This window comes from Carassius carassius, chromosome 33 (assembly GCF_963082965.1).
Source record: "Carassius carassius chromosome 33, fCarCar2.1, whole genome shotgun sequence".
Classification (NCBI taxonomy): domain Eukaryota; kingdom Metazoa; phylum Chordata; class Actinopteri; order Cypriniformes; family Cyprinidae; genus Carassius; species Carassius carassius.
This window is the reverse complement of record NC_081787.1, coordinates 6,647,897-6,664,420: the sequence shown is the minus strand read 5'-3', so window position 1 is coordinate 6,664,420 and position 16,524 is coordinate 6,647,897. Positions and strand designations below refer to the sequence as shown.

Here is a 16,524-nt window from a genome sequence, read left to right as displayed (position 1 = left end):
AGACTTGTCTTTGGGACCTACAATGCACAGACTAAATAATGTCAAAAGAGACTAATATAAATTCAATTGATATACAGTCAAAGTGGTATAACTCTAACTAAGATAACTGTAACTCTATTATGAAGCAAATTTATATATAGTCTATGAGCATGCTTACTAAAATGTAAACTGCCTCTCATCCTTGCATACCTGCATTATGCTAACTTTGTACAATTACAAATTCAGTGTAGTTCTGTCTTTATTTCCATCCAATATCTCCATATCAAGACAACATAGAGGCATACATTGCATGTGAGCATGTCAAAATAAAATAAAATTACATTTGGTAGCCTAATAAATTCTGGCTGAATATATTTGGTCTAATATATAAGGCTGAAAACTGCAGAAAAAACTTTTCTTCATTGCAGTGAACTCATTGGGCGTACAGCTTTACAAGTTAAGGGATAAATGTCGGTAAATTTAAATGGGAAAAATAAAGGGAAAAACTGATACAAGCATGAAAAAAGCACAAAAAAAGGAACTCTACACTTTAAACAATATTTTGTCTTTCTTTTTTAGCACTCGACAGGGCACAATAATCTATCCTGCAACAACAGTTTGCTTTCACTAATAAGCAGATGCGTAACGCCTCGACAAATTTAATTTCCAGTCATTTATGCTAAACATAGTTAACAAATTTCACATAGACACATGTTAATTGAAGGTGCCACAGTTATCTCATTACTCAATACTGATTAAGTGTTTGAGATAAACAGACCCACTCCTTGACAAAGCTGGTAGAAAGCAGGCTAGATACTTTTGAATGTTTAAGAGATAGCCTACGTACACAGATATAAAGCCATGTGTCTGGATAAGTATACAGAAAGGGAAGATATCGCTAATAACTCAAGAGAAGAATCCTATGTAACTTAAATATAAAATTAACTCTTAAAATACTACCAATAATATAATCGCCCTAAATGACAGGATGACGAAGTGGTAGGTAATCAGAGTCCATCTGTTGTTTCAAGCGAACGCAGCGAATGAGTTTATTTTAATTGTGTAGACCTATTTAAGCATTAATTTAATGTAAGATTGACAACTTGAAAACGAATAAACAGGACGTGATCTATATCATAATTATAAACAATTATATGCTACTATGAACGCTGCCACTCTACTGATCTTGATAACTGTGTATTAGCCCGAATCCTCATCTTCACGAGTTCAATGTTAAGCAGGTACTGCTCTGACTAAAAATATGAAGGCTAGACAAGGGGGCGGGAGCTAGAACTAATCGCATTATTCTGACGAAACATTATTTAACTAACTCAAATAATCGGTCGAAATATAGTTCTGGTCATTGCAATTATAGGCCTTTAAGTCCTTCATATTTGCGTGGTCCAAAGTAAAATGACGTATGAGGCCCCCTTAAATTACAAAATGTATCTTGACCTCATTTGCCCTTTGTCCGGCATGAGTTGTAGTGCAGTAAAGAAGTTAGGTGAAATAACCGAACAGTTCCTTGCACAGGAAAAGCAAAGGACGTCCTTAAGAACGTATTTCTTAGCCACGCCTGGAAATGAACACGCCTATGTCACAAAATATATTGAGCGCGTCCACATTTAAACTGACAAACTATAGGCCTAGAGTGGAAACTGGAAAGTTAAGAAACCGTAGCCTGACTGCCAACTGTGAAACCTCAAAAAAAAAACGTAAATCTGTCCAGCGGTACAGCATACTCACTCACATGTGTGCTCATGTACGAAGGGGAGAGTAAGAGAGAGGGGCAGGAAGAAAGAAAGACAAAGCAGAAAGGAGGGGGTCTAAATCTTGCAGAAAGATTAGGAGAATAATTGGAAATCTATATTGCTACAAGTAAAACTTTTTAAATGTGTTAATATATATGCCTATGTATGTATAAGCGAAATGCATAAACTATGCCTATTAAACATTTACTACTACATTCTATTACAGTGTATTTATAAAAAATATATATAGGCCTATCTTTAGTTTAAAAGGTCTTATGTTAGCCTACAAGATTTACAATATTACCTGAATACACCATGCAAATGATCAACAGACCACTTTTATAATGCATCTACTGAGAAATAAATTACTCACCTTAAAACTATTAGAATAGGTGCCTATTTGCTTTTTTTCTCGTAGAAAATGTGCTGAAAGTTAATGCGTGAAAGCTGAGGACTTGACCAGAATGAGGGGCTGATTTAAAGATTTTTGTTTTTTAATCTCTAAAATATAAAAGGGAACTCCTTTCGAGGAGAGACTGAGGGGGAGTGGGGACGTGAAATGGCTTGGAGGTATAAAAAGCGCTGCTTGAAACACTCAACGCGTTTCTGAACTTGATCAGATTTTACGTGTCCTGCAGCGAGTCACCAGCAACCCTGTGAATTTCTTCAATAGCAAGTATTTTTGTCGCCATGAGAAAAAAAAAAAAAAAAATATATATATATATATATATATATATATATATATATAAACTTAGGGATATTTGAATTACCACCATATTACCATCTTACGGCTTCACTCTAAACAGTGATTTCATAAAAAAAAAAAATTATGGACGCATAGATAGCCAACAAATGAATGATCTTAATTTCCAATTAAAATTATTTTTTACTAAGTCATTTTTGCCCTTTTCTGATCTTCTTTTTTTAAGATGGTCTAACCGGCAAAATAGAGTTTTGATAAATCAGTTGTCAAGCGACTTTCTGAAAGTTTATGTAACTTTGGGAACAGCTGACGTGCTAAGCAAGGGAAATAAACAAGCCTTTCTTACTGAACCGAAATAAAGTCCCTTTGCTTTACCTGCAAATAATGCCAACAAGCAACCAATCAAATCTACTCACTGAAACGAACTGCCACTTTCAATATTAAACCATGCCAATCAAAGAACACGCAGCCAATTAGCACCCTTCCTAGCTATCACGTGACTATGAAAGCGATGTGCTTTCATTGGACAGTGTAGAGCTGCCTCCCGAGCTCATTTATGTGCAAGGAGTGATTGACTTTATCAGTCCAAGGACATCATTCGCTTGGAAAGGGGGGGGAAGTTTGATCATCTTTCTCACGGATCCCAGTTACGGGAGTTTTGCTCCCGTTTACCGAGACCCGGGATTATCGTTTCATTTTGCAATTCAAGATTACTTTATTGAAGTTTACGTGAAATTGTGCTCAATTTACCGTTACCCGCTTGACTCCACTAAACTGGGGTTTCTCTCTCTCTTTTTTTCACTTGCTTTTTCTCGATTGAGCCCAATGACTATGCTCCTTGATAGCGCTCCTCAGTTCCCTTCACTTGGAGTAGGGGGGTTTGGAACACCTAGACACCATGATTTGGGAAACCGAGACCCCGGGCTGGGGCTCAGTCCCTTCGCAGATTCATCTCACTCGGCTGCCTTCAAGATAAGTCCGGTTACTCACGATATCGCCTCCAGCCAGTCGTCAGCGTTCACCCCGCAAGCTACTGGATACGCAGCCGCGCTCGGACACCACCACGGAGGACAAGTTGGTTCCTACGCCAGTGGAGCATTCAATTCGACCAGGGAATTTCTCTTCAGAAACAGGGGCGCAGGCATCGGGGAGACCGCACCGCCGAGTGCCCAGCATGGAATCTTTGCAGCTTCGGCGGGGAGTCTACACGGGCCCCCCGGAATTTCGGACAACCCGGGACATCTGTTGTTTCCTGGACTTCACGACCAGAGCTTGAGCCACACTTCACCGGGAGGACATGTTGTAAACAGTCAAATGCACCTGGGTTTACGCGGGGACATTTTTGGCCGTCCAGATCCGTACCGGCCTGTGGCCAGCCCTCGCACGGACCCTTACGCCACCGCTCAGCTCCATAACTACAACCATCCCATCAATATGAACATGGGGATGAACGTACCCACACACCACGGTCCGGGGGCCTTCTTCAGATACATGCGGCAACCAATTAAGCAAGAATTGTTTTGTAAGTGGATAGATGAGAATCAGATGAACAGACCCAAAAAGACTTGTGACAGAACTTTCAGCACAATGCATGAAATGGTGACACATGTTTCAATGGAACACGTTGGCGGCCCAGAACAGAGTAGTCACGTTTGCTTCTGGGAGGACTGCCCGAGAGCGGGGAAATCCTTTAAGGCTAAATACAAACTCGTGAACCACATCCGAGTGCACACTGGAGAGAAGCCGTTCCCTTGTCCGTTCCCTGGTTGTGGGAAAATCTTTGCAAGATCAGAAAATCTAAAAATTCACAAAAGAACTCACACAGGTAAGGCATTAGTATTTCAATTTTTTTATTACCCATGGTGTTGAAAAAATGAATATGAATTAAATGATATTCCGGCGTTATTTTTTATACGTAAATTGCAGTTCTTTAAAAATGCAAATAAACAAGTGCATTTTCTTTAAAATAATTGAAAAATAAAAGTAATAAAGAGGAAAGCGTTCAGGAATATGGCCACAAATAATTTAACTACACTTTAGGTTTGGGGAAATTAATGTTTGGAAACATTACTGTATTTTAATCACATTACGTTTTTAAGAAATGTAGTTTCTTTTACTTTTTTTCGGTAGAGCAAAATATGTTTTTGTTTAAATGTATGTACAAAGCATCTCTTATAAGAGATGAGAAATTTAAATGCAAAGCTGCACGCGTTGTTGTGGAGCGAATTTGTGAATGGACTGTCCTCTTGCATTTGTGAAGCTGATTATTGTGGCTATAAAGTTATAGAAACAGCATGAGATTTGTGTATTATGGATGCATAAATAAAATGCTAGACATTGGTCTGGGAAAGTATGAAGTAGTCGAAGTGCATTTAGTCTGATGGCTGGATTTGTGCCTAAATAATTGACCCCTAAGATCCACATGAAATGTAAAGCAAGCTGTAGAACAGTGTATATGTTTACATTTGGCAGATGGGAACGTGTGCAAAAAATTCTCAATAACTGCTACACAGCTTACAAGACGATGCATGTTGTGTTGGTTTGCTAAAACGAATATAAAGATTATTGGAAAGTAAAACAGCTAAAGGATAACAGCAAGGACTCTCAAAGAGCGTGTTATGTGGGTAACCAAATCATCTAGTTTGAGCGCAACATGGCCTGTTCATTTCGAACGGCGTATTACATTACAAAGTTGTACTGAACATCCTCTCTTTTAAAAAAAAAGTTATATTACTAAAACTTCAGTGTTTGCTCTCACTTGCAGGTGAGAAGCCATTTAAATGCGACTTCGAAGGCTGCGACAGGCGCTTTGCGAACAGCAGCGACAGGAAAAAGCACATGCACGTGCACACATCTGACAAGCCATATATCTGCAAAGTGTGTGACAAGTCCTATACACACCCCAGCTCTCTCAGGAAACACATGAAGGTAAGGGAAATTTTTCTGATTTTGCAAACACTCGCCTAAATCACGCAAATAAATATTTTAAAAAAATTGTAACCCCTTAGATAAACGTATTCTGTATTATACGTAGGCCTACAATGCGTTTACATTCATATTGAAGCAGGCTTGATATTGTTCTGTATTTTGGTTCACATGTAGGCTATAACAGAGATCAGAAATCAGATCATAGAATACAGAATACAAGCCTGAATCCTGTACAAGCGTGTTATTCCCTCGTCCTGTCTGTTTGTCATACATCTCTGAACGTTATAATTTAAGGTACACGAATCACAAGGCTCGGAGTCGTCTCCAGCTGCTAGCTCTGGATACGAGTCCTCCACACCGCCAGTGCTGGTTTCTGCGAACACCGAAGACCCGACAAAAACACCCACGTCTGCAGTGCAAAATGCATCTGCACACAGCGATGGACTACCACCTAATTTTAACGAATGGTACGTTTGAAGCTCCAAGCAGACTCTCAAATGGAGGACCAAATGGTTGAAGTAACCTTAAAAAAACTATTTACGCTATGGCGTACAAAATGTCATTGAAACAACAGGAAAAGATGAGAGTTCGCCAGCAGGCCTCGTCCATCCTCAGGATTCGAAATCTGACTTTATTCCGAGTTCGGAGAAAACTATCAAGGCGTAAAATAACAAAATAACACTTTCTAAGAATAAATGGATTTCCTTTAGTTTTCAGATTTCAGATGATTATTTTATTTTGAATTTTATGTATTTTCTGAAAAAAAAATATTTAAAAATAATGGCAAAGAAAGAATATTTCACTGTGTTTTATATTAAGGTGACACTCGCCTTTAAGTTGATTGTTAAAACTTCAGACAGTCTTAAGAAACGTGCCAAAGTCTTTGTCTTGAACTTGAACAAAATAATAAATCATAAATAAGTATATAGCCTACTCGTGAATGTATTTCCTTGTTTGATGGAGTCAAATCTGTTGTCCAAGTCCGTTTTCAGGTGGAGAAATGTGGTATTAGCTTACGATTGTTACCTTTGAATATAACGTTGCCTTTGTTGATAATGATGTATATACATATCCATGATGCCATATTTATCAATTTGTAATTTAATTATCGGCGAAAGAGTCGACTTTTAAATTATATTTATGGAAATGTTTTCTAACAAGACTGTACAGTTTGAATCAATAACCAGTTTTAACAATGAAAAAGGGAGTCATTTCTTAAGTTCCCTCGATACGATTGTATCTTTTTTTAGCCGATATATGTGTGTAAGTATTAATTATATTAATATTATGACATGAACTATAGTTTCAAGCAGGCTATGCATTTTCCAACGTAAGTTCATGTGAGGACCTGTATAAAAAGAAACAATAATAAAACAAATCCCCTTTAAATACTGATGAATCTGCCATGTGAGGTTCTTATCAAAATGAATTATTTTTAACATTTTTAGCATCAAAGTATAGACTACATCTCTAAGGTAGATCTATAAGGAACACTAAAAATTCAAGAGGCCCACTGACCTGTGTTTTCATCTACATGCCACTTTTTGATCAGATACACCATGCAATAGCATAGCTCCCATTCATGCATCAACTTTGAACTCGTGTGACAGTGTTAAAGACCATATATTCTTGGGTTTGAGGTACAGCCATTTGAATCAGTATGGAATTCCATTTTTGATGGTTCCCAGAACTGTCTTTGTGGATGCAAGTCTTTGTTTAATGTGTCAAAGAGGAGCAATGATGTGTCACAACAATAATCTCAAAATAAAACTTTTTGTCTGTCAGTTTGCATTGTTTTAAATGTAGTTCTTTTTGTGAATATAGCGTGTTGTTTGTTATGAGTACTATGGTAAAACATATAGAAAACTTTGATTACACATTTGCTCGTTTTATGTGAACAACTTTTCCAGACGTGGAACTGTATGTGTGAATGAAATGTTGTATTAAGAGTAATATATCTTTTTAATGTGGAAAAGGGAGGGAAAATATGTGTTCAGTGACACCAAGATTACAGCGTTGCATTGTTACATATTTTTTAAGAGACTAAAATTATGCATATAAATATATTGTGCTTATGACCATGATTTCAAACCACCAGCACTACTTTTGAAAACAAACGTTAAAAAAAATACAGTACCTCGTAAGTAAAGTGATATAAATAAGTTTATTTAAATAATTTAATGAATATATGTTTTATATGCTATTTTCTATACGTTAAGTTAAAAGAAAGAATTATTTCAGCCACCATCGATGTATCTTCAGCCCTGATCTCTTACAGATCTGATGTACAAATGGAGCTTGAATGTGATTCTGTGATATTTTCTCGTGGAAATGGGTCACGCATCAAGTTGTTCCTGAAAAGCACGTTTTACTGATGAACTCTGTCACTGTGCCATTTTCGAGGCAAATGATGTTACTACATACCTATAAACATTTCAGCAAAATCTTGTACTTTCTTTCGAGGTAGGGTTATTGTTTGTTGGTTTGTTTAACGAACTATTCATGACAAAAATTTTGACTGGAATTAAAAGAATTTCTGAAATGTCACAAATGAAGACCTCGTTTTTTTTTCTTTTTCATTTCTATCTGTTATATTTTCCTGGTAATAGCCATGAACCTAAAGCATATGCGCCCTGCTCAGCCGTACGGCGCAGCAACACACTTGAACTTGACAGTATACGATGCCGCCATCTTATCATCCTGTTTCTTTTGAGGGACGGAAAAGTTCAGAATTCTAAATGTATATATGTAGCCTATAGGCCATGTGTGTGTATATATATACATATATCAATAATAAAACAAACCAGCCATTTACAGACACAAATCAATGTGGTGAATACGCAAAATATTTTTTTCACTGAGTCAAGTTTACGATTTAAAGGCTATATAGGCAACTATTATTTCTGGAGGACCTGCCAAACTCTGTCCTCATCCTCGCTTGAAACGTAGTATTTTGTCCCAACCCCCAAAGACTCCACCCTCATAAATATTATACCCACCCACATAATATTAAACCCACCCACAGCTTCAAATGTAAACAGTTTAACAAATTCATTTAACTGAATCTTTTCTGATTTATGTGCAAGCTCCCCATTTCAAGCAACATTTTTCTCCTCACGCCATTAAGCTGGAGTCTGACATACGCGGTGACGTCACAAAATGGCGCTGGCTGTTTTGCTGAGGCACCCCGAAACACCATCTGAGCTTGACTAAATGGGCACACTCGTCCCGTCTAATTTTTTTAAGCTGTCGCGAAAAACTAAAACTATAGCGTTAATATAAGAGAAGGCTTGGTCCTTGAACGATACATGTCTTAAGAATGATGACAAGCTGTTTATAACGAAGCCTGAAAAGGATTAGAAAACTAGAAAACACGTCAGCATTGCAGTCACGTGGAAGGAGTTTGAAAAGTAGCGGTTGTTGGTTGGCTGAAGTAAAACGGTGAATTTAAGATCTGCTGTAAAATAAATGCTGGACAGGCAGATATGATAAATGTGAGGTAGGGTTGTGGTTAATTCATATGTAGTTGAAAATGTTATCAAATAATCTGTAGTGAAATTTTTTTTACTTAACCTAAAACTTTAAAAATACACTTCATAAGTATTCAAGTGTTTGTGGATTGTATGAGCGTTACGGCTAATACTAATTTAGGGTCCTTTCTCTAGTCCTCCCTGAAGCCACGTTCAATCTCAGCTTTGCTGGCTAAGCGGGGTGGCACTGTCTAAGAGGATAAACAGACACGAGCAGGTTCCAAACTGTTTTTGTCACGCAACTGCGTGCGAGATCATAAACTCGGGTGTTGCCTTGAACGTGGCGGGATGCTGTCAGCTTGTAACCGTGAGCTGTTTTCCGGGTTAGCCTATACTTTACATTTTAAAAATTAGAAACACCCAATAGGTCATCGCCACGCACGTATAAAACACACTAATACCAGCCTACCTTGTAATAATACAAGAATTCAATGCAGTAAAACAACTGAAGGTTCCTTTAAGATAAACTGATTCCGCTGTAATGTAAAAAATAAAAATAAAAGTGTCGTAATATTTATTTGTTCCACCATATTGTAAAAGATTGTAGCTACACTAGAAGTTATGGCATAACTTGTAGTTATATATAAAGCCTTATAACGTAATATATAACATTTTGACTGAAATTGTATTTAGCCTGGCTATAGAAAAAAATGTTGGATGTGAAAATCTCTAACTCCAATAGCTACAGTAGCTCCGCTATAAGATAAGTGAATTTGGCTGTATTTGTCTTTAATTCGCTATTTACCAAAAAAATGTAAGAGTGATGTGGAAGGTAGAGACAATTTGCACGTCAATTAACCCTTTTCATTGCACTCTACGGATGCTTATTCACCTGCAGGAAAAGCAATGAATATTCAAAGGTGCTCAATATATGACTGTTAATCAAGGATGTGTCCTTTCAGAATCTACTTTGGATGTGCTGCAAGCCCGTTGTAATGTTAAAGCAAGGCAAATGGAGCCGTCATTTACATTGACGATTCGTAAAGTTTGCGTTTAAATAGGTTTTCCCATCACGTGAAATGCTTTTTTTCTGGTACTTTAAGACATAAGACTTTACTGCCAGAAGTCCAACAAGTGTCAAATGCTTCTTTTGTTTATTTATAAGGAAGTCTGTAATTTGTTCCTTCCTCGTCAGTGGACATTGTACATTTTATCTCCAGTATCGCCATATTTGCAGCGAATTGCTAACACAGATTCAGATGGAAAATAGCGTCTTAAAATATTAACCGCTTTTGTCCGATAGATAGATAGATAGATAGATAGATAGATAGATAGATAGATAGATGATAGATAGATAGATAGATAGATAGATAGATAGATAGATAGATAGATAGATAGATAGATAGATAGATAGATAGATAGATAGATAGATAGTATTTATATGAGTTTAAACGTTTTATTAGCCTGTACCGGGAAATACTTGGTTGCGAAAAAATGGGTTGTTTAAAACACAAAGATGGATAATTGTTATTTTTATTTCAGTGAGCACACGCCCATCTTAACAAGGAACCATAAAAATCTAATAAAAATGAACGTCATTAAAGTCGGCGCCTATGAAAACTGTGGAGCGCCTTCACTGAAATGCATATCTATGCGATTATGTTTTAGACTATGAGAGCAGACAGTAATGCACAGGGGAAATTTAGGTGTAACACTTTATTACATACAAAATGGGGCTTTTAGAACGAACCTTTTAGGCTACTGTGATGACGATAAGTAGTTATTATACCAAGACATCATAATCTATATTATCATAAGGTGCGAAGTACCCCCCCCCCCCCCAGTTCAAAGGGGTGCATTAATTGTCCGTCTTTGGAAAAAGCACTGATCCCTGCAGGGTGTAATTTTTGGTTTTATTGTATTAACTGAGTTTTAATATTTTTACATTTAGTTTATGTAGACAAATTGAAAGATAAGCTCAGAAGTGATCAATATCATATATTGGGTATTAACTATTCTGTATTTACATGTTCACATCACCAATGGTCATATTAATAATATTAGATATTAATAATAATTAATAATACACTTTTTACTGATAACTAGAAGTTGGTGTCCACTGGTTTGTCATCATGATGTGTATCAAATTAGGACACAGAATGCTATATGGCCGTCATTGCATCAGTAACACCCGCAAACAAGGGTCAGGGGCTGCAGGGGGCAAGAGAGCAGGTGCTAGTGGTTGGTGGTTTGGAAGGCTAAATAAATACATAAATAATATATAAATGGAATAATCATTGAGACAGAAAGTATCACTTCTGCTATAGTTGACATACACTCGTAAAAATAAAGGTGCTTCATGATGCCATAAAAGAATATTTTTGTCTAAATGGTTCCATAAAGAACCTTTAACATCTGATGAACCTTTCTGTTACACAAAGGTTCTTTGTGGCGAAATAAGTTTTTTAGATTATAAAATGGCAAGAAAGGGATGGTTCTTTAAAGAACCTTTGACAGAATGGTTGAACCAAAAATGTTAGAGCACCTTTACTTTTTAAGCATTTAATTAAATCTTCAAAAAAAGTTAGTCCTAAAATAAAAATGAAAAATCAAATGAAAGATTTTGCTGAACTTATACTTCCAAATAGGTCCAAAAAGTCATTATGCACACTTAAAAGTGTGTGTGTGTGTGTGTGTGTGTGTGTGTGTGTGTGTGTGTGTGTGTGTGTGTGTGTGGCACACACAGGTGGGTGGCCAGCTGCTGTTGGAAATTGCTTGGCTATTGCCAAAGAGACCTCATGCCAGGATAATGCAAGGTCCAATGGTGCACCAAGTCAATCCAACCCCTCATGCTGCTTACCTCTCAATACCCCAGGACCAATCTCAATTGTCTTTTCCCAGTTTCATCTGTAGCTACATTTTGAGGGCCATTAGAAAAGGTATCACATACTTTATCTCCACTCCCTTGTGTGTTCCTGTGAATTAATCTATTTCTTAACCATTCTGCCTTTGTGTCACACAAACACTAATTGCAATCACAATATCAAATATTGACCGTCATTATAACTTGTTTAAAAAAAGAATAATGAGGCCACGTGACACTGCAATGGTGTTTAATAAATAAATATATAGATTTTAAACTGCAATTCAAATGGACGTTTTCTCATTTAGTAATAAATTATGACGATGACCAATAAGTTAAGTTCACTGGCTGTCAAATTCAAATCAAGTTAGCGTATTTAAAGACAGTGAAAATCAATTAATTTCCAAGCTCAAAGAAAACAAACTTGACCTTATACAGCAGGCTGGTGAAGACTTCAGCGGCAATTTTTCAAACACAATACTTAATTATTTTTTTGTTTGTTTGTTTGTTTGTTTGCAAGAATTGTATCCTCCTGTATGTTTAATATATATGCTATAATTAACATATAAAAAACAAAGTAATCGCTATATTGTAATACAAAAGAGGTAGCAAGCGATCGTTATTATACGCTGACAGACTTAAATGCACCTAAATTTATGACCAGATTACTTGAATCCACAGGTAATGCGATTTAATGTTTTAAGCAAAACATAATTTAAGAGCCGCGTGAAGTCAAAGCTAACTACAACAATAATTATCATAGGCCTACACATATTTCCGTTGAGTAGAAATTTAAATTTTATATAGTAGCATACATTAGCTTTTTTCTGTAAAACGAAATAGTTTTTAATTCACGTCATACTTTGTCAATGTTTGTCATAAATGCCACAGGCAGCCTGGCTTAACCCTGTAATTCTCACAAAAATTAAAAGTCGGAGCATAAAGTTGTTAACAATTCACTTAATTCGCAAGTTGTTGTGCAACTCACTCGAAATGAATGTCAAAGAAACTTCAATCATAGGTGAGACTGCTGCAATCTCCTTGTCTCAGAAAACTCAAAAGTGTGAAAACATGAAGAAGGAGTAAAATTCATGTTTAAAGCGTTCAGATCAAATCAGTTTATAGTCGTCAGTTTAATAATGGGCAAATTAAACCTGCGGGCGTTTTGATTTTTGTCTTTCTCAGATTAGGTAATGCTTTGTAGGCGATTGAGATATCCATAGTTAGGGCACTTAAAATATATTTAAACACTTAAAATGGAGATATTCTGCATAATATTTAACCACTAAGTTTCCAGAAGTGGTTTTTTTCTCTCTCTCTCGGGTTATTAATAATACATTATGTCGCCAGTCTGGTTGTCTCATTTAATATGTCGTCATTGATGCATTAGTCGTCTGATTGCATCATAAATGAACAGGAACGCGGAGTAAACCGCTCATCATGTAAAACGTCATTTCTTAACTTTTACGCATGCTAAAAGAAGAAAATAGTATGTATACCGACAAATATATTGTAAATATATATTTGCTAAAGCTCACTTTATGTGAAATATACGATGAGTTAATATAGCCTATATAGAAAACCCGAGCACTAATAATGTAAAAATATATATACACGAAATTCGTAATACAGGTTTACATATTGCTATTCTATTCAGCAATATATGTTTTGGGATAAAAATGTATTCCTTCTCAGAAACAATGTCTGTGTTTCTGCGTGTTTTGTTTAATTTTGCCAAATGTGCCTGCGCCCTGAATGATTTTGGTACATCACCTAAAAAAGATGAAATCGGGGGCATTTGGGCTCAAGTAGACTGGTTGTCGGAGTCGGTGAAGTGTAAAATTGCAACACCAGACAGCCAGCATAATAGCTCAGAAGGGGGCTAATGTTCATTCAACATTCACAGAACATTTTTATAATTACTAAATTAAAAAGGGGTATGTATGTATACAGTGATCTTTTTGTGCTTAGTGCTTTTTAACAAATTTGCATTTTATACTCCTGTTTGAAATTGCTAATAATTCTCTGCATTTGTCACACACTTACACAATCGATAAAGCTAACAATCATAAAAGCAATGCAAGACTGTGTGCCAAGTCTATACTGGGACGCTTTGCAACCTCTCAGACATCCGTTTAATTTTTTAATGTGTCATCTAAAAGTCTCTAGACCTCTGCTTTAACAAAAGCAAAAGGTTTCTTCTCCATCCTCTTAATTTAAAACACTGAATGTCACAAGTTAATGTTTCAGAAGATATCATTAACACAGCATAGCAAATGGACCCAGTTTTCATGCTCTTTAAATGCCCACAATTTAATAAATAACTTCTAAAATGATAACTTTAATCATGAAAGGCACAGCCAGAAAGTGATCTTGCAACCAAAACATGTTTCACCTCTAAAATGTAAAAGCTTCTACACTGTATAAACACCTTATACACTGGGTGGGATTACTGAGTCATGGACAGTTCAGCAGACAGACTACTGTCTACACATAGGGCATAGACAGACAGACAGAACATGTAGATTAAGGATTAATCCATGTCAACAAATATACACAATATTCACACATAATCTTTATGGATAAGAGATACCCATCACCCCCAATTGCAAGACTACAGGAAAAATGACTATACCCTTTAATAACATACATTAACAGCAGCTGCAGTCTGAGTAGCTTCAGTTCTCACTGGTCTGCATTTCACATGCACTAGGCAACCACCAGACTCGAAATAGTGATTGATTATATATCTTCATCTAGAATATAGGAGTAATACTTCTATATTCATCCTTGGGTTATTTGAAATGTTACTCTAGGTGGTGGGAGTAATTAGATATAGCATTAACGTAAAATATTGAGAAGTAAAAATGCTTAGAGCTTTAGGACGTGACAGAAACTAGCATTAGGTTAAAGATGTTACACACCAGACGGACAAGACTGAATAGCCTCTACTCTGACATTTTTGCCTCTTATTGTGCAAGTTTCAGTCATTCTGACATGCATTTATATCTTTCTATTCCTGCCTGACACATTTTCTTTTAAATTAACCATTAGACCTGTCATCTCCTTTACTGTACTTGCACACATACCCCTATTTTTTTTGCATAGAGAACTACTCTTCAATTAAAAGCAATCAAAGGCTGAGGAGTAAAAAGCCATGGCTATTTTCATGCTTTTATTTATTTATATAATATTTAAAGAGATTTCCTCTAAACAGGATGATTTTTGATGGCCAGCGGATTGGCAGAACAAAGAAATAGTTGTGTGGAGTTACTAATTATTTAAATTAATTTATTATTTATTTGATTGTCAATTCAATGGCAAATTGTTGCATCCCAAATGGACAGGTGGGTTGAAGCCACACAAACTCCAAAACTTAACGCCACATATATTAAATGGCATCCTGAATAACATAATTTAATTGTAAAAAGTTTAACAGCACACCTCAAAATGAATGACTTGATATGATTTTAATTAATATGGACTGACATGCTTTTCATTGAGACTACCTTGGGACCTGAAACAGAGGAAGGGACAGCTGTGTAATTACTACTCTCACATGTACAGAAAGTAAATAATTTATCACCCGGACATTAACTGAAAAAAAAAAAACACAATAACTACCCATCAATACATGAAGTCGGTTGAAGACACAACTTTTAACATTCTGCAGAATCAGGAAGAACATTTGGTTAAGACAACTTTCTCTTACTAAGCATTTACAAAAAAATGCACAATATGAAATTAGTTTCTCAGAATCAAAAATGTATGTATATAAAACACATTTCAAATTTACATATATTTTGGATCTGTTCCTAGCCGTCAAAAACATGGTGGTAGGAGGCAAACAGCCAAAAAATGCACTAATGGCTGCCAAGATGCTCTAAAACTGAAACATTTATGACCTCCAATAATAACATTATATGTTCCTGTAATAACAATTTGAAAGCGATTTCTCTCTGGTGGTTTACAATGGATTTCAGCCATCAACCTGTAAATCAAATATTGGCCATAGATGATTATTAGCTTGTAGCCAAAGACTACAGCAGCAGCATAAATGGCTTAATGTCAATCATAATCTGTACTGGCTGAATTTAAAATCCCTAAATCTACTGTACACAGCAACTCAACAACAGCCCACTGATTGCTGTAACTACATGAGTGCAGCATCCAGACTTCCCACACACAATTATGTCTCATGGCATCTGTCTCTGGAGACATTATGGGGGACATCCTGAAGACAGGAGCTGGAGAGCAGGCCTACCTCATATGTCAGCACTCTGAGTGCATAGATCATGCCACCTCCGTTTATTTTTAAAGAGAGCACACTGTGTGCGTATAAACTAGAATTTTAACTACTAGAGAAGACTGATTCATAAGATCATGCAGAGCATAACTGGTCACACATTTGCATTAGAGAGGTGTGTACAATCTGAAGTTTACATGATATCACAGGGTTTTTTAGCCTTGCCCTGACCACATGTGGAGTTATGAGACCTCTAGAAAGTGTAAACTCAGCAAGGAGTCTGAAATACGACTGTGTGAGTGCAGAGAGGTTCTCTACACATACATCCACAAATTTTTTAATGCCTTAAAAAGTAATGTGCTAAATCCTTAAAAGAAACTAAAGCTTCTGTGAAAAGTGAATATAAAATTATGCAAGATAAAAAAAAAATGTTTATATAAATGAATATAAATTAATATATACTTCAAACAGTAAAAACATTAATATTGTAGTCATATATTTGAATATATTTTCAAATTTAATTATTCCTGAGATGGCAAAGCTGAATTTTCAGCATCATTACTCCAGTCTTCAGTGTCACAACA

General features: G+C 36.2%; 1 protein-coding gene and 1 long non-coding RNA gene across 2 annotated transcripts in view; one reads left to right on the top strand and one right to left on the bottom strand.

Annotated features, from left to right (window-relative positions):
• The window catches only part of LOC132114211 (uncharacterized), a 42,229-nt gene that overhangs the window by 718 nt on the left and 24,987 nt on the right, over window positions 1–16,524 (bottom strand). The window lies entirely within an intron of this gene.
• LOC132113611 (zinc finger protein ZIC 3-like) lies at window positions 3,003–7,145 on the top strand. Its single transcript, XM_059521464.1, has 3 exons — window positions 3,003–4,258; window positions 5,198–5,361; window positions 5,656–7,145. Exons 1-3 carry the CDS (start codon window positions 3,259–3,261, stop codon window positions 5,836–5,838), a joined length of 1,347 nt encoding a protein of 448 aa, XP_059377447.1. The 5' UTR covers window positions 3,003–3,258; the 3' UTR covers window positions 5,839–7,145.

Coding starts and splice junctions, on each gene's coding strand:
- LOC132113611 (XM_059521464.1), top strand. CDS start 3,259: ATGACTATGCTCCTTGATAGCGCTCCTCAGTTCCCTTCACTTGGAGTA. Junction 4,259..5,197: donor TCACAAAAGAACTCACACAG/GTAAGGCATTAG, acceptor TCTCACTTGCAG/GTGAGAAGCCATTTAAATGC. Junction 5,362..5,655: donor CTCTCAGGAAACACATGAAG/GTAAGGGAAATT, acceptor TTATAATTTAAG/GTACACGAATCACAAGGCTC.